Raw genomic sequence first — 16,515 nt, forward strand, 5'->3', positions numbered from 1 at the left:
GAACTGTGCCCCTAGGAGGGGACACAGAAGAGGAGGGAGACGTCAGAAGCGTGGAGATCCTCCCTGAGGAGTGAGCTGTTTGAGCCACATAGTGAACACCCCAGCCCTGGGGCCTGACACAGCCAAGGAAACCATCAGCAAAATGAAAAGGTAGCCTGCTGACTGGGAGAAAATATTTGCAAGGGATATGCCTGATAAGGGGTTAATCCCCCCAATATATGAACAGCTCATATAACTCAATATAAAAAAAAAAAACCAATTTAAAAGTTGACAGAAGACCTGTATAGACATTTTTTTCCAAAGAAGTCATACAGATGGCCAACAGGCACAGGGAAGATGCTCAACATGGCTAACTATTTGAGAAATGCAAATCAAAACTACTGTGAGATATCACCTCACACCAGTCAGAGTGGCCATCATTAAAAAAATCACGAATAAATGTTGGCAAGAATGGAGAAAAGGGAACCCTAGTATGCTGTTGGTGGGAAGGTAAATAGATGCAGCCACTGTGGAGAACATTATGGAGATTCTTCAAAAAACTAAGAATAGAACTACCATATGATCCAGCAGTTCAACTCCTGGATATATATCTGAAGAAAATAAAAATACTAATTCAAAAAGATACCTACACCCTAATGTTTTATGGCAGTATTCTTTACAGTAGCCAAGTATGCTAACCAACCTAAATATCCATCAACAAATGAATGGATAAAGAATTTTCATTTTGAAAATATTTAAAAATGGACTGTGACAGTTGCACATATTGTGAATATATTAAAATCCATTGAATTGTACACTTTTATATCATGAATTGTATGCTATTTGAACTATATCTCAAAAAAACTGTTTTTAAAAATCAAAAAAAAAGGGACTAGGTAGTGTCAGTAAATATAGTTTGTCCATGTCTTCAGCAGATGCTGGCTTTTGCGAGTTAACCGAGGGTAGAACCTTTAGAAAGGGAGATTTTTGCAGGAGGCTGGTAAAATTTTATAGATCTAAGACTTCTAGGTCAAAGTATCTTATGTTCAAACTCTGTCATAAGTGATTGATGCTCTTCAGCCTTAGGGCAAACAAAATTAGAGCAAGATGCAATGGTGTTTTATGGACCCTACACAAGAAGGGTTTCTGCCAATGACAAGGCATCCTTGGCAGAGAAAGGCTGAGCTTCCTGAGATTCCAAAGCCAAAAGGAGTCACCAGGAGGTCAGAGAGCATTGCCTGTGCCAGAGGATGCCAGAGTGTACAAACTTTGTCTTGTTTCTTTGAACATGTACTCATTGGTTTCTGTGGTGATCACGTAGAGCAAAAGTTATATAGAAGCACAATTAGCGACACCTGTAAAAAGCTGGTTGGGAGGAAAAGATGGTGGTGACACAGGTCAGCAAGGGGAAAGGTATTTCACATATCTGGCAATAAAAGATTTATCTATCTTATTACTTTTTTTCTTTTGTCTTTTTTTCTATTTTCATTTATATATGTAAGCACTATTGAAATTATTACTGCTTCATACATTCTTGTTATTTCCCAGGGAAGGCCTGATTCAAACTGTGAAAATTAGGTTTATAACAAAGAATCAGATTCATTGAGTTAAAAGAATTAAAGAATTGATTCTAAACTAAACTGCTTTTAACCTAAGAGTTTCTTTTAAAAAGTGAAGTCTGCCAAGGAAAGGCACTGAATCATTGTAGTATTTTGACATCTAATGGCAGCTTTATAAATTATATCAACGTCTTGATTTTTGTTTGTTTGTTTTGTTCTTTGGCTCTACCAGTTCTTTAGAAAGTGATGTGCATTGTTAATAGTCTTTTATATTTTGCAGTGCTTTAAACTTTACCAAATTTTTCTCTCATTTTATCCTTTATAACCACCCTATGAATGCAGTATAGCAGACATTCTGCTTTTGACAAATTATAAAAGTGATATGGTGGGGAGGGAGGTTGAATCACTTACGGGAAAACACAGAATCATTTGAAAGTCCAGTTAGAATCGTAACCCAAGTCTTCTCTGTAGAGCTTTTTGCCAGTTTGATTAATTTTCTCCTTTTTTTCATTTGTTGAGTTCTTTTTTCTCAAACTTTAGCATACTTACTCTTTCATCTTCCCGATATAAACAGTTTTTTCTCCTTTTAAAGTTTTTCTGTGTTGGAAAAATAAAATAGAAAATAATTCAGGGAGGAAAGACTTGAGCAGGAAAGCCTATTGGTAATTTTTGCTAAATGACCAGAAAAGTGTAATTATTTTGAAAGTTGCAAAGCATTGTTATGCACGTAATGTGTTCTTGAAGAATTTTTCTAATTGATTACACAATTTTTTTCAAAAGAGCAATTTTGAGTTGCTTTTACTGATCTGGAAGGTAGAGGGTAGGAATAATTTTTTAAGTGGCATGGTTTTCATCTATTGTACTTTGCTTTAAAAAAAATCTCTCTTTGCTTCTTTGTCTGAATATATTTATTACTCTCTTTTTACAAACAGAGAAATTAAGGCAGATAAGAGAGTCAAGTCATTTTTCCGAAGAGTTGCTCTTCACCATTGTTCTTAGCTTTGACCATCTGGGTCTCTGTTTCTGAAGTATGTCGTACAGAACATTGCTTTTATTTACCTCCCACCCGTGTCCACTTAGTCTGCAGTACACGGACACTTCAGAAAGACAGACATGTAAAAATGCATCAATTTTCAGGCATGTAAATTTGTTTCAATGGTCATATTAGGGTACCTTAGAATGTATTTAGTTAACTGATAGTATGAAATTTTACCTTTCTAGTAGACTGAAAATTAAAGGTTTGGGTAGTGTATCATCAGAAAGGCATTTGAAATTAAAACTTAAAAAGGGATGTTTTTTGGATTCTCTCTATTATTGTGTGTCTGTCATTTTGCTATTAGTTGTTTCAGGACACCTCTACTCTGCACCAGCTGAGGTCTGAAGGAGGTTTTCAGGGCAATGCTCTGTATTTACACAGCTTGACTTAGGGGAAGTGCAGTAGGCAAACTAAGGGAACAGTATTCCCCTGGTTTTAATGAATTCATGAGCAAAATAGTCATTCCCATTAGAATCTTTCCAAATAGTTTCTTGCTTCAATCAGTAAGGATTCACCAAGAAACTTTCCAGCAGCTTTTTTTTTTGGTCATTATCTGTACCTGTTTCTTTCTTTTTTTTTTTTTTAAACATCTTTATTGAAGTATAATTGCTTTACAATGTGTACCTGTTTCTTTAAATTAAAAAACCCCCAGCTTTATAGAGATATAATTCACAGACCATTAAAATTCACTCATTTAAAGCGTACTGTTCAGTGGTTATTGTATATTCAGATATGTGCAACCATCACCATAGCCAATTCTAGAACTTTTTCATCACTTCACAAAGAAATCCCATACCCTTTAGCTATTACCTCTCTAAATCTTAGCCCCTTTCCTGATCCTGAGCAACCACTAACGTACTTTCAAATGTTGAAATCGAGTTCCCTGTTATGGACTTTCATCTGAATAACACCATACAATATGTGGAATTTTTGGTTGGCTTCAGTCACTAAGCATAATATTTTTGAAGTTCATCCAAGTTGGGGCATGTATCAGTACTGCATTCCTTTTCATGGCTGAGTAATATTTCATTGTATGGATATACCACATTTTGTTCATCCATTCATCTGCTGGTGGACATTTGGGTTGTTTCCACCTTTTGGATATTATGAATAATGCTGTTATGAACATTCACATACAAGTTTTTTGGTATGGACATAGTATTTTCATTTCTCTTGGATATTTACCTAGGAGTGGAATTGCTGGATCATATGATAATTATGTTTGTGTGTGGAACTGCCAGATTCCTCCAATGCTGCACCATTTTATATTCCCATCAGCAGTGTGTGAAGGTTCCAATTTCCCCACATCCTCACAACACTTGTTAATATCTGTTGTCTTGATTCTAACCATCTTGGTAGGTGCAAAGTGGTATTTTGTTGTGGTTTTTATCTCCTTTAGATTATTTTTCATGTGTTTCCTCAGCATCCACGCATTGCTTCCCAGTATGTATGCAGCATGCATTCAAATGTTGACTGGACTCAATTGAATGTGTTACAAAAGCTGTTGGTTTTGTTGTTTTTCATGTTTTATTTCAGCAAGTGTCCAGCGGGTACCTGTGATGGATGTACATTCTATTTCCTGTGGGAGAGTGCTGAAGCTTGCCCTCTGTGCACAGAGCGTGACTTCCATGAGATTGAGGGTGCCTGTAAGAGGGGATTTCAGGTAAGGGGCAAACCTCTCTAAGCAAACTGTGTCATTGAAAATATAATTGTTTAGTCCAGCATTGCTTACACCATAGAAACTGAGATTCAGTAGCATGGCTGAAGCTTATAGTTAACTTAATGAGATATTAATATGTATTTAAAATCAAGTTTGATACCTAGACTCCCATATGTTGAGGTAGCTGAAGATGTGTACTGGAATTGGGGAAAATGAATTATAGCAAGGGAGCTGTAGACCATGGATATTTACCCAGAGTGTAAGGAAATGATATAATTAAACCCAAATATGGTTTATATAATGCAGTTATAGGTATAATTAAGATGAGGGTGATATAACTGACTCTCCACAAGAAGCATACATAAAGAGTGAATCTCACATGCACGCCCCCCATATATATATAAATCAAGATCCTACTCTATATTTTCTCTGCAGTCCTTCATTTGCATACTTGTTTTTTAAAGTAAAGTTGGGATTCTATTCTCTGTATTTTTTTGTCTCCTTTATGCCTTTAATACACTTCCCTTGTCATTAAATATTTTTAAAAAAACATGACTTTTAGTTATTGACAAATGTGCTATTATATATGCAATTTGGGATTTAATAATTCCCCTGTTGGACATTTAAGAAGAAATTGAAAACCATCTTTTTGTAAATAACTCTGTAATGAACATCTTTGTTAGACATTTGATCATTTCCTTAGAGTTTATTACTGGAAAGGGATTAATTGGATTCGAGGAGATGGACATTTTTAAGGTTCTTGATACGTGTTACTAAATTGCTTTGGTTGCATCAGTTTGCTTTTCTATTAATAGTGTTTGAGAGTACCCACTTCCCTGCACCAGCTTTGACTAGTACCATATATAAACCCAAGGTTTACCTCTTTGAAGATGACTTACCACTTCTCACTCTCCAAATTCCATTGAAATGACATTGAAGAAGCACAGATGAGAGGATAAATCAGTACCAGTGGTGGGGACCCTACTGGAGAATGGGCATCAGAGGATCAGAGATTCCAATGGGGTTTCTGAGATCTAGAAGGTAGATGGGATAGGACCGACTTTTGGGTCAGCATGGAATATGCTCGGGTGCTCACTGGGTAAGGGGGTCGAAGAGGGGAGCTGTTCTTTCCAGGAAAGTCTTAAGGAGCTGGTAGTTGGCAGGTTGGAGGGTTGAAGAGGGAGAAAAAATCTGAATACCCCCCACCCAAAGCCATACATTCAGCGTATTTGGAAGCGGTAGTGTCCACCTTTAAGAATAAAAAAAAAAAATTGAGAACTATTCTCTACATTGGTATTTTTCATACTTGAATGACAGTGAACCTGTAGTAAGAAGGACATTGTACATGAAGCCTAGTACACAAACACAAACTCAGACACAGAGAGATATGTCTAAAAATAAAATTGTTTTATGGAACAATACTTATTCTCATATTTTATGATAAAGTATAGGCATAACAATATAAAATGTTTTTATTAATACTTTAATACAAAATAGAGAAGTCTCCAAATAGACAAACTAATCAGGAAATTAGGAAACGTTTAATTCAGTTAAGTGTGCTTACCTGTAGATAGCTCATTCTGGCTCAGAGCACACAGATACAACGCTGCTCACACATCGAGGGCACGGTTGAGCCAGTTTCTTTTCAACAGTTTTAAGTGGGTCAAGGATAAAAATTCCAGCCTCACAAAAAAAATGGTTTCCTTTTAATCCTCCTAATAATAATGATACATTTTTTTATGCTTTACAGTGGAAATTAATCTTTATCTTTTCTCTAAAATTATGCTAAGCTTACTATCTTATAATCCTTTTTTAAAGAGTAAATCAAAAATAAAAGGTGCATTCCCTTCTTTGGCCACCAAGTTTAACTCAGGAGTTTTGAAAAGCTAAATGACCTTTTATCCAAACGTTCTTTAATACTTCTCTTCTGGAAGGTAGTGATTAGAAGTTTAAGACAGTGGGGTGGCAACAGTTTCTCTAGTTTTATCTCATTCAAACTGTCTTCATTGAAAAACCTCTGTTCAACATCTTATAAGAATGTTAGGAACAGATAGTTGCGAGGTGATGCTTTTTAAATGTCTGTTTTTGCCTTAAGAATAATAGCTTTTGGAACGCTTTGTTGTGTTTGACATGTTGAGGTATGTAATTCCCCCCATACCCCACCCATAGTTTTTGTTATACTGTTATACTTAGATGTCAATTTTGAAAATATTTGCCAAATGAGATCGAGCTTCAGCTAGTACAATATGAAATGTCCTTCCTTAGGGTATTACATTGCAAGAACGAACAAATAGGTTTGATGCAGTAAGTGGGTATGTTCACCTCCAATCTCTGAATAATATATTTTGAAAAGTCTGCTCTTTGGTGAGCTTTCAATATGAATGACAACTTTCACTGCATTTTTCATTATGTCGGTGAAGAAGGGTGGATTTCTTTGGATGCCAAAGCCTTAAGATAGAAAAAAACAATGATTGCAAAATATTGCGAAGAGTGTCTTTTAATTGCTTTAATAATTCTGTGTTTCCATCCTATTGCCTGCTTCATTCTTTACAATTTTTCACCTTATGTTGACTGAGAGTCTGCTTTTCCAATTCTGTAAAGACATATAATCCAGAAGCACATGAAGTTAATTACACACTACAAGTCCTCCACATACAGCTGATATAAACTAAAAGAGCTACATGACTTGTGATAAAAGCTCTTATCAAATTGGATCTCAAAAATCTATACGAGGTTCTAAGTACGTACTAAGCATTACTTCTAAATGTTATACAGTAGTAGGGATTTGAAGAGATAATGTGTTATCACTGAGAGGTAAGTTTTAAAATTTATCAGCAAATTGATCCCACCCTGTTCACAAAATATCCCTACATGCTGGAAGAATACATTTTTCAGCTGCAGTGTCAGCCATTTTCTTGTTTGCCAAAGACACGGCGTAATGAAGGGATAAAGCGTCCTAATTAATAGAACGACTAAGAAATTCATAGAATGGCTAAGTTATAGAATGACTAAGAAATTCTGCCAACAGCTTGATTTATTTTTTCTTTAACAATTTGAGGAGCTTATGGAAAAGTTAAAAATTCTGGGTTTATAAGTATGTATCTTTTTAATTATGAAGTTTTAATGGTTTGTTTAGAAGACTGTCCTTGGGCATTACAGCTTGCCATTTGCATTGGGTGTGGCGAATGTGATACAACCATATAAACTCTTTCATAGTCTATTTTTCTTGTTGGAGTGCCCTTCAGATGAAGAGGCAGCAGTTCAGCTTGCTCATGCCTCCTCATTCCTCATCTTTCTTATAAAAATCATGTGAGCCATTTTAAAAGTAATTTATTCACACTAAGTTTAATGAAAATGTTACACTAAAATTTTTTTCAATTACTAATGTCCTTTCTAAAAAGTTCTTATCCAAAACTTGGTTGAAATTTTTCCTCAAAGGAAATGGGAATCTCCTGCACATCGTTCACTTCAGGACCAACTGTACAAGTGGGTGCATGTGTATGACATTAAACATTATGGTGTTAGGCTTCTGTTAGGGTGTTGATAAATGACCGTCATTCACCAGAAAATTTAGGGAGGCACAGTGAGCAAAAAATGTAATGCCTTGTGTCATTTAATGTCAGTGGATATAATCATCATGCAAATTGCTACCTGTCATTGTGTATGTTGAAATATATAAGGAACCATGCACTCTACTCTGATTTTTGTTTCTAATCTGTCTTATTTGTTTATTTAAAAAAAAAATTGCTGGTTGAGACCCAGTATATTGATTTTACTGTTTACTAGTTGATTGCAGTGAGCAGTTTGAAAACATTGCCCTAGCAAAATTGAGTCATCTGCTTTGGGAGGACGAGAGTAAGTCCCTCATGTGGGTAGTGATGACCCAGAATAACACCCTCCTTATTTTGGCCAGGGGAAGGGGGGCGTGCAGTCTGTGTGCCTACCCCACACCAAAGTCTGCCCGTCATGCTGCACTTACATGTCCTGGGTCCGGGGTCTGCTCTTCCACTCAGGGGAGAGGCTTTTTGGGGAAATGGACCTACATGATGATCGGGTGAAACCCATTCCAGTCAGTTATATGAAACAATCTAAGCTTTCATTTAAAAACATGATTTAAGAAGTCAGGACTCATGAGAAATTTGAAGAAAATAGCTCAAATGACATATCCAGATGGAGTCATTTTTATTCAACCTCCTCAGCATGAAGCAAGCCTTCTGATCTGACAATTCATGGTTTTGTTACATTTTCATTCATCGTTTCCTTATTCTCTCTCTTCTATATCCCTTTCCTCTCTTTTTGGAGCTTCAGTTAGATGAAAGCCGAATAATCCTCTCTGCCTACTGTGAATAATGGTTAGCAAAACCCTTCTCCTTCTAAATCTCATTTCTTATGTCATTTTTTAAAAGGAAACCTTATATGTGTGGAATGAACCTAAGTGGTGCATTAAAGGAATTTCTTTGCCTGAGAAAAAGTTGTCAACCTGCGAAACAGTTGACTTTTGGCTAAAAGTGGGAGCAGGTGTGGGAGCTTTTACAGCTGTTTTGCTGGTGGCTCTAACTTGCTACTTCTGGAAAAAGAATCAGAAGTAAGTAACCTCTGTATAAGAACTGAGAAATCTCTTTTGTTGTGAATATTTTAGAGTTAATCATTATATCCAACACTTTCTCTCAGAGACACAATAAATTTCTCCTAGTGAAGGAGTTATAGGAAAGGCCTTTAAGAAATCAAATGGAAATGATTGTTGTTCTGATAACAGAGAGATCAGAGAACATTAGAGATAATTGAATTAGATCCATTGTTTTTATAAAACAAGGAACAGAGGATCCTGGCTACTCAGGTAGATGGGAGCAGAGCTCAGAAAGGAAGGCAGATTTTCTCTGTGTGTCTGTTTTTCTTTTCATGACATCATGCTGCCTTCTTGCCCCATCTTTTCTTTTTCAATTTCTTGTCGGCAGATATTTGCAAAGAAACAGACTAAGTGTATACTCCAGGACTTTAAGAATCTGAAGTTGAGTATTGAGTCTAACTTCCAATTGTATATTGATACATTATATGATTTGGCTCTTTTAAAATGATTTACATGTCAGTGGGGCTGTGAAAGTTCTCTACTGTATTATCTAGGGACAGTTGTAGTATCTGGGGTGGGGAGTAGAAAGGAATGAGTGATAGAGAGAAATAGTAAAGACCAAATCACTTGCCTATATAATATTCTCATCCTACGAACTAAACTTTGGAAAACTGCATAGTAAATTAGTTCCCAAATATTTATAAATAAAAAAAATGCGTTCAGACCTCTAATTTTCTCTTCGTTTTTCAAAAGCTTTTCATAATTGGACACTTGAATCACTGTAAAATAAGTATGATAGCGTTAACTATATTGCACTGATTCTCTGAAATTCTGGAAACGATTGGTGTGTAGACGGTAGATTAATGAGAACACATAGTGTTATGGCTATGGGTGAAAGGAATATGTTGGTGGAACAGCTGTACTCCACGACGATTTAATTAGCTGGTGTATGACCACACCAAATAAGTATTAATTTATATTAAACAGCCACTTTATCTATTTATTTATTTGCCGCTACTTAGACTGGAGTACAAATATTCCAAATTAGTAATGACGACAAACTCAAAAGAGTGTGAACTCCCAGCTGCAGACAGCTGTGCTATCATGGAAGGAGAAGATAATGAAGAGGAAGTTGTATATTCCAATAAACAGTCGCTACTGGGAAAACTCAAATCCTTGGCAACAAAGGTGAGAGCAGAATTTTAACCTGGTATTTCTGTGTATTTATAAATAAAGGGGCCATATTAACCTAACAGTAGCATTCATGCAAACCCTGTCAGTCAGGGTGGGTATTTATCCAGTAGAAATACTCTTAGAAATACCGAAGGCTGTAAATACAGGAATAATCACTGCAGCATTGTTTTTGTTGGCTAACCACGTAGAAACAACCTTAAACACCATCAGTAAGGACTTAGATAAGAAATTTCCATGTATCAAAGTAGTGGGATGCTGTGCAACTCTGCAGCTGTTAAAGATTGAGATGTCTATGTGTACTGATATGTCAGTGGGTCCAGGGTAAATGAAGCGAAAACAACACATAGACTCTTGCATTTCTATTAAATATACATTTATATTAGTATTTGAATAGGAAACTACTAATGATAGCTGCTTTTTGAGAGTTTTGAATTAATGGGTGTCTTTAGTCTTTGAAGTAATGCAGTTTTATAATATTTGAATTTGCACAAAGATTATGTGTTATAGTATTAAAAAACAAACATTTTAGGTAAGTAAAAGATCTCATTTATTTATATTTTTTATTTTATAACAAGATTGTTTCATACAGAGGAGATAAAAGTTATATAAAATGTTGAGCTATTACTTATCAGATGCCATCACATTTGTCGGCTTTGAAACGATTACTATATCCAAACAGATAACATGAAGCCCTAAGTATTATTTGTAAACACGTTTTATTGACATTCTTCACCACTGACTTAAAAGATGAAACATTACCAGTTTACCTACGCAGGATTAAAACCAGAATGGAACCAGAAAGAAAACCCATTTCAAAGGATTTTCAGCAGGAAGGACGTGGGGTGAAAGATTGCATTTATTGAGAGTGTCTTAGTAATCGTTTCCTAATTCAGGCACATAACTATATCATAGGGGATCATTTAAAAATAAAACAAATAAGCCCTATTCCCCTTATACTAATGGTTATTTGATTTTTCTTAATATGGTAGTTTAGGGAGGATACTATTGCCGTGGGACAGTGAATGTACAGAGATTGTCAAGAGCTGAGATTTTACCCTACTTGCAAGCTAACAACTGAGCCTGCCATGGTTTCATGGATACTTCAGAAGACATGGGACTTCTGATCAGAGACAAAGGACAGTTTAACACTCACAGCAGAAGCACTAGCCAAAACATCAGCATTTATATCAGATGCAAAGCCCCACTTCCTGCAGATGACTCTTGTACACACAGTGGTCTGCCTTACGGGAAAGGAACCTTAAGCTTTGGGAACCTGAATCTTTTAGAAAGGGCAACAAGCATCTCTGTCCTTTGTTCCACAGGGAGATAGCGTTGTTATTGTACTGGACAGGTAGCATGCCTGTTCATTGCTCAAGAGGGAAACACTATTTCTAAGACTGTAAGCAAGCCCGCCCTTTGCTCTGGAAGGACACAATGTCTTTATTTTCAAAGGCTGCTTTCTATACAAAGTCCTTTGAAAAGGTAGTCTGGAAAAAAGGGAAGTCAGTGTCTCACTCATAAGATAGGCAGAAATGCCAGAGAACCATAGGGAGTTGTCTCCCAACAGATCCAAACCTCCTTCCTACACTATCTTGGCTTTCGGCAATTTTCCCATTAGTACACCATTCCACTGTTCACTCTGATTAATCTGACTGGCTGCGGCTGGAATCAAATCTGGTCAATTTGCTTCATATGGCACTTAAAAAATAGAGCTACTCCCAACAAGACACCAAACAGCAAGATGAGGCCAACCTGTATTATTAACCTTGATCATACCAGGGTTCCAGACTCAACTAACCAAACAAATGCCGTAAGTCATCAGGGTCCACCTTAGAAAGAGGTGGCTTTCTTTTTAGGTCCCTGTATTGACCTTTCCACTCAGCCTGAGACCTTTCCACTGGCACTGAGATCTTTCCTCCATAAGATTCAGATGGAAGAGGGTTAAGGACATTTTCAAAAATTTACAAAGACCCTATACATCTCCCACTTTTGTCTACCTGGGCCATGGTAGGGGAACTTGGTGAGCGGTGTCCTCAACCAGGTGGTCATTATCCTTTTGGTTTAGGAAGATGGCAATCCAACAAGACAGTCCAGGCACAAAGAATTTTAATGACTGTACAGATCGTGTCTTGGACCTCAGGGAGGAAGTATAAGGCAATTATATTGTCCATAACAATGTATGGACAGTGGGTTGATGTTGACCTGAATGCCTTCAAAGGCTGAAGTGGTGTCATGGATTACTTCAGTTAGAGTCAGAAACAAATTTTGTACTGCCTTTTCTTTCTTTTAAAAAAAATTTATTGAAGTATAGTTGATTTACAGTGTTGTGTTAATTTCTGTGTACAGCAAAGTGATTCAGTTATACATATATGTATTCTTCTTTATATTCTTTTCCATTGTGGTTTATCACAGAATATTGAATATAGTTCCCTGTGCTATACAGTAGGACCTTGTTGTTTATTCATCCTATATATCAGTGTAATAGTTTGCATCTCCTAATCTCAAATTCCCAATCTTTCCCTCCCCCACTCCCCCTCCCCCTTGGTAACCACAAGTCTGTTCTCTATGTCTGTGAGTCTGTTTCTGTTTCGTAGATAAGTTCATTTGTGTCATATTTTAAATTCCACATAAGTGATATCGTATGGTATTTGTCTTTTTCTTTATGACTGACTTCATTTAGTAATGTAGTCTCTAGTTCCATCCATGTTGCTACAAATGGCATTATTTCATTATTTTTTACGCTCCGTCTTTTCTAATTGAATAACTACCCATGGGGTGAGTGTGAATAACAAGTCAGTTATCCCCCCAGGAACCTCTTCTGAGTAACCAAGGGTAGCCTGATATTGAAAAGAGCCTTGCAGTTGTCTAAGGGCTACATGATCTATCGAGGATGTTTTCATAAACAGTTGAATTATGACCACTTATGACCACTCCTAGAATACAAGTACAAGCCATGCTGTTTTTAGGAGAGAAGTTAACATCTGGTTCTATACAAAAAGTACCGTCCTAGAGGTACACATGGTGCCTCTGGAAAGAAAGTATTATTTACAGTCGTTAGGGACACCAAGTGAGACCTATTTAGTTAGGCAGCACTGGTTGATGGTGCCTGCGACCTCCTTGCTGGCTTGTAAACCTTAGCGTTCACGTCAAACAATTGTGTCTCTTCTTTGTCTTTGGAGGGACTGCTTGAGGGCAGTTTGTCCAGCTTTTCCTGTTTGTCCATGCCGCAGGTGGGTGGTATTTGTCCACTCCATGGAATGATTGAGTGATGGTAATGGGAATGGACACGTTGATCGTTGTTATTTTGGGGCAGAAGCTGGCATCATCCCTGCTGTTTCTGATAGAATTTTCAGTAAGTCTAAGGGGAATGGCAACCAGATTGGGGTTTGAGCATCTGGTGGATTTGGTAGACCCAGTAGTCAGTTAAATTTAAGGCACTTGCAACAGTTAGAGAGAGGAACACTAAGGTGTTTTCCTTCATAGGAAGGTGACAGGGTGGCTTTGAAAAACAAATAATCATTAGTATCCCTTCATCCTTTGCACCTCTCAGGGCCTAAAGTACCTCCTTCCTAGGTGCCTTATTATCAGACTGCACTGTTGATCTTCCACTGGTACAAATCAGTTTGTCCCATTTCAGTAGCTAAAGCTCCACCTTATTTCTACTCATCCCCTACTGGAGTTCTGTGCTGCCAAACATTCAGGTGCAAGAAGGTCAAGGGCTTTTAAGAATGCGTGTGGAGACCTAGTGTGTTTTCTACCTTTGTCCATGTGGGATGGCACGAGGTCTTGATGAGCTGTGTAGGATCGTGACAGTCCAACAAAACAATACAGGTGGCTAAACCAGAATTATATTTGAATCTTCTAGGCTCCCTTCTGGCAGGGCTACCACCAGACGTCCTGGGGGTTGCTGTTGGGATAAATAAGGACCCATCATGCCAGTAGTGGTCGAGGCAGAATCCTGGATTTTCATTTGGGTATATAATCTTATGTAGGTTGTATTGATATATTCTTATTATATATTTTTACTAATAATTATCCATGAAGCAGCCAAGAGGAGATAATCTCTTAATCCCTTTCTGGAAATAGCCATATTTAGTAACTGAACTGCCTTACTAAGATGTGTGGACCAGGAGGAGGTGAGGGAGATAGAGGCAGAAATCTTTTTGAGTCAGTTTTTGAGAAGGCTCTTCCGATGATCAATGCTCCCTTTCAATGGTAGGAAGTGTGGAAGGTCCACTAATACCTCTACTCCCAGTCCATTGTTCTGGTAGCTTTTGTGGTTTAAAAAAAAAAAAAAAAAAAAGGGACACCACTGTTAGGCTGCAAATGGTCCATAAAACCACAAACATTAAACAGATGTTTTTCAAGGGCCACGGTGGTGTGACTGGAGTTGGCCAGTCACTCTGGAACAGCAACACCATGACCCGAATGGGTGTCAACAGTGATGAGGCACCACCGATAGCCCCAAGAGGTGAGCAGAGGTCTGATTTAATCAATTGTCAGGGAAATATTGGTCAGCTTTCGGTGTGACTCCCAAGTCTTGCGTGCTGTGGTAACCTCTGCGTCAGAAAAATAAAACCCTTCACTTTGTGCTCAGTCTGTGAAGGCAGATTTATTGCCATGCTGGACAGGATTCAAATGCTGTGTAGGGTTTGTGGCAATCTGTCTGGTGCAGTCTCTATAAGGTGCTTAACTCTGTTTGGCCTTTTCAGAGGATGGGCATCTACCTAAGTGACCCAGATGATTTGATCAACAGCTAAGATTTGTTGCCCCAAAGAGAGGTTAAGAGTCAGTGGTTTTCCAAATGGCAGACCAAATAGTTTGTTGACAATGGCTATTAAATCTTGGCAATAGCTCAAGAGTAAGTAGAAATATAACAAGGTTTATCAGAAGAAGTATTGGCCACAGCTATGAGAAGGGCTTTGGGTTCTGGCCACTGAGCCAAGCAATCTTGTTGGTTTTCAGTTACACATATTTGTGCTGAGATTGGACAGCTGCAGCGGGTGGTGGACACCATTGGGTTTCAGCTCAACCAAAACATCAGTGAACCAGGCCCAGGCATGAAGTAGAACTTCGGTGAACCAAGGACCCCACGGAGCAGTGGCTTCATTTGGGGCAGAGGAGTAGGGGATAACCTTTCTCTCAAAGAGCCTGCTGCCATATTTTCATGTGAGGCTGAGATGTTGCTGGGTCAGACCAGTTGTATTCTTGAATATACCATTCATAGTTGACAAGTGAGACTTATTGGACACTTCCCACCTTGTTGACCTACCAAGAGTGGGACTATCAGGCTATAGAGTCCCAAAGTGTGTGTGGTAATGGCATTCAGTTTTGACAAGAGCTCAGTAACAAGCTAATAGCTGCTTTTTCAAAAGGGCTATATGTACATGGTGGCCACGTCAAGGTGATGAGTCTAAAACCCCAAAGGGTGCCTCTGGGGGAAGGCTGCTTCCCACTGCCACAGTCTCCAATTGACAAAATCATTAATCGCAAAGAATTGTATCATAAAGTGGTCATTAGGGCTGTGAGGCCACAAGGTAGAGAGCATTACTCACCTTGCTGGGCAGTTGATAATATAGCCTGTTGGCTTGGGCCTAACTCAAAAGATACTACTTTGTGGATTAGCTGATATGACAGAGCAAGTAGACTACTCAAGTGATACCATACTGTGTCCAACAGCAGAGTGCAGTAAGGTGCTGGGCTGTTTTTTCTCGACTGGAAGATAGATAAAGCATTGCACATCTGCCCACCTGGTCTCAAGAATCTTTACTTAGTTGGCAGCTCCCTGAATTTTGTGAGGGTTTATCAGCCATCTCTGCTGGCAGGTCTGATAACACAGGCAAGGCTGTTGAGACTGAGGCCTCTGACTTGACACCAACAGGACATCATTTATATAGTGACAACTTTAGGCATCAGAAGGTAGAGGAGCTTGTGTGCAATTCTGACTCACACATTTGTTGCACATGGCAGAGGAGTTGGCAATGCTTGGGGTAAGTATCCGAGTTGCCCTTCTCTTCATGTGGCTGCTCTTGACCAGGGGATTGTCTTCTGGTGCCTATGAGATAAGGAAGAACAAGCACATACCAACAATTCCTACTATAGATTCAGATGTAACGCAACAACGGCATCTTGAATGGGCACGCAGAACCCTTCACGCAAGGTCACATTATTTTCCCTCCCCCACTGCGAACCTAGCTTGAACCCCAGTAGTTGAATTTTCAGGCCCTTTTCCTCTGACACGTTCAGTTAGGATGGTGACTTCGGTGCCTGCAACAAGCAGAGTCAGAAATGTTTGAGTCCCTCCCCTTCCCCAGGCTCCCTTGCAGTCTCAGATGGGTGTTTATGGTCTGCAGTCACTCTTGGTGACAGGAAAACTTGGTCCTTCCCCTAATCATCTTTTTCCTTAAGGCAGCAAAGTCAGCGTAGTTGGGGAAGGAAGGGTTAAAGGTGAAGAGGGAAGGGGAGTCTGTGTGACAGCAGCAAGGCTTTGCATTTGCTGTTGTTTTCCAGCAGCTGCTCA

General features: G+C 38.3%; 1 protein-coding gene across 4 annotated transcripts in view; it reads left to right on the forward strand.

Annotated features, from left to right (window-relative positions):
- Nucleotides 1–16,515, forward strand: part of ELAPOR2 (endosome-lysosome associated apoptosis and autophagy regulator family member 2) — a 289,732-nt gene that overhangs the window by 164,034 nt on the left and 109,183 nt on the right. For all 4 annotated transcript variants that reach the window (XR_009008903.1, XR_009008904.1, XM_007170278.3 and 1 more), the window contains 3 exons: nt 4,111–4,237; nt 8,641–8,819; nt 9,824–9,989. Coding sequence is in view for 2 of the 4 variants with exons in the window: in XM_007170278.3 (XP_007170340.2) it covers nt 4,111–4,237; nt 8,641–8,819; nt 9,824–9,989 (472 nt within the window). In the remaining 2 variants the exon portion in view is untranslated. The remainder of the gene's footprint in view (nt 1–4,110; nt 4,238–8,640; nt 8,820–9,823; nt 9,990–16,515) is intronic.

Source organism: Balaenoptera acutorostrata, chromosome 7, assembly GCF_949987535.1.
Source record: "Balaenoptera acutorostrata chromosome 7, mBalAcu1.1, whole genome shotgun sequence".
Classification (NCBI taxonomy): Eukaryota; Metazoa; Chordata; class Mammalia; order Artiodactyla; family Balaenopteridae; genus Balaenoptera; species Balaenoptera acutorostrata.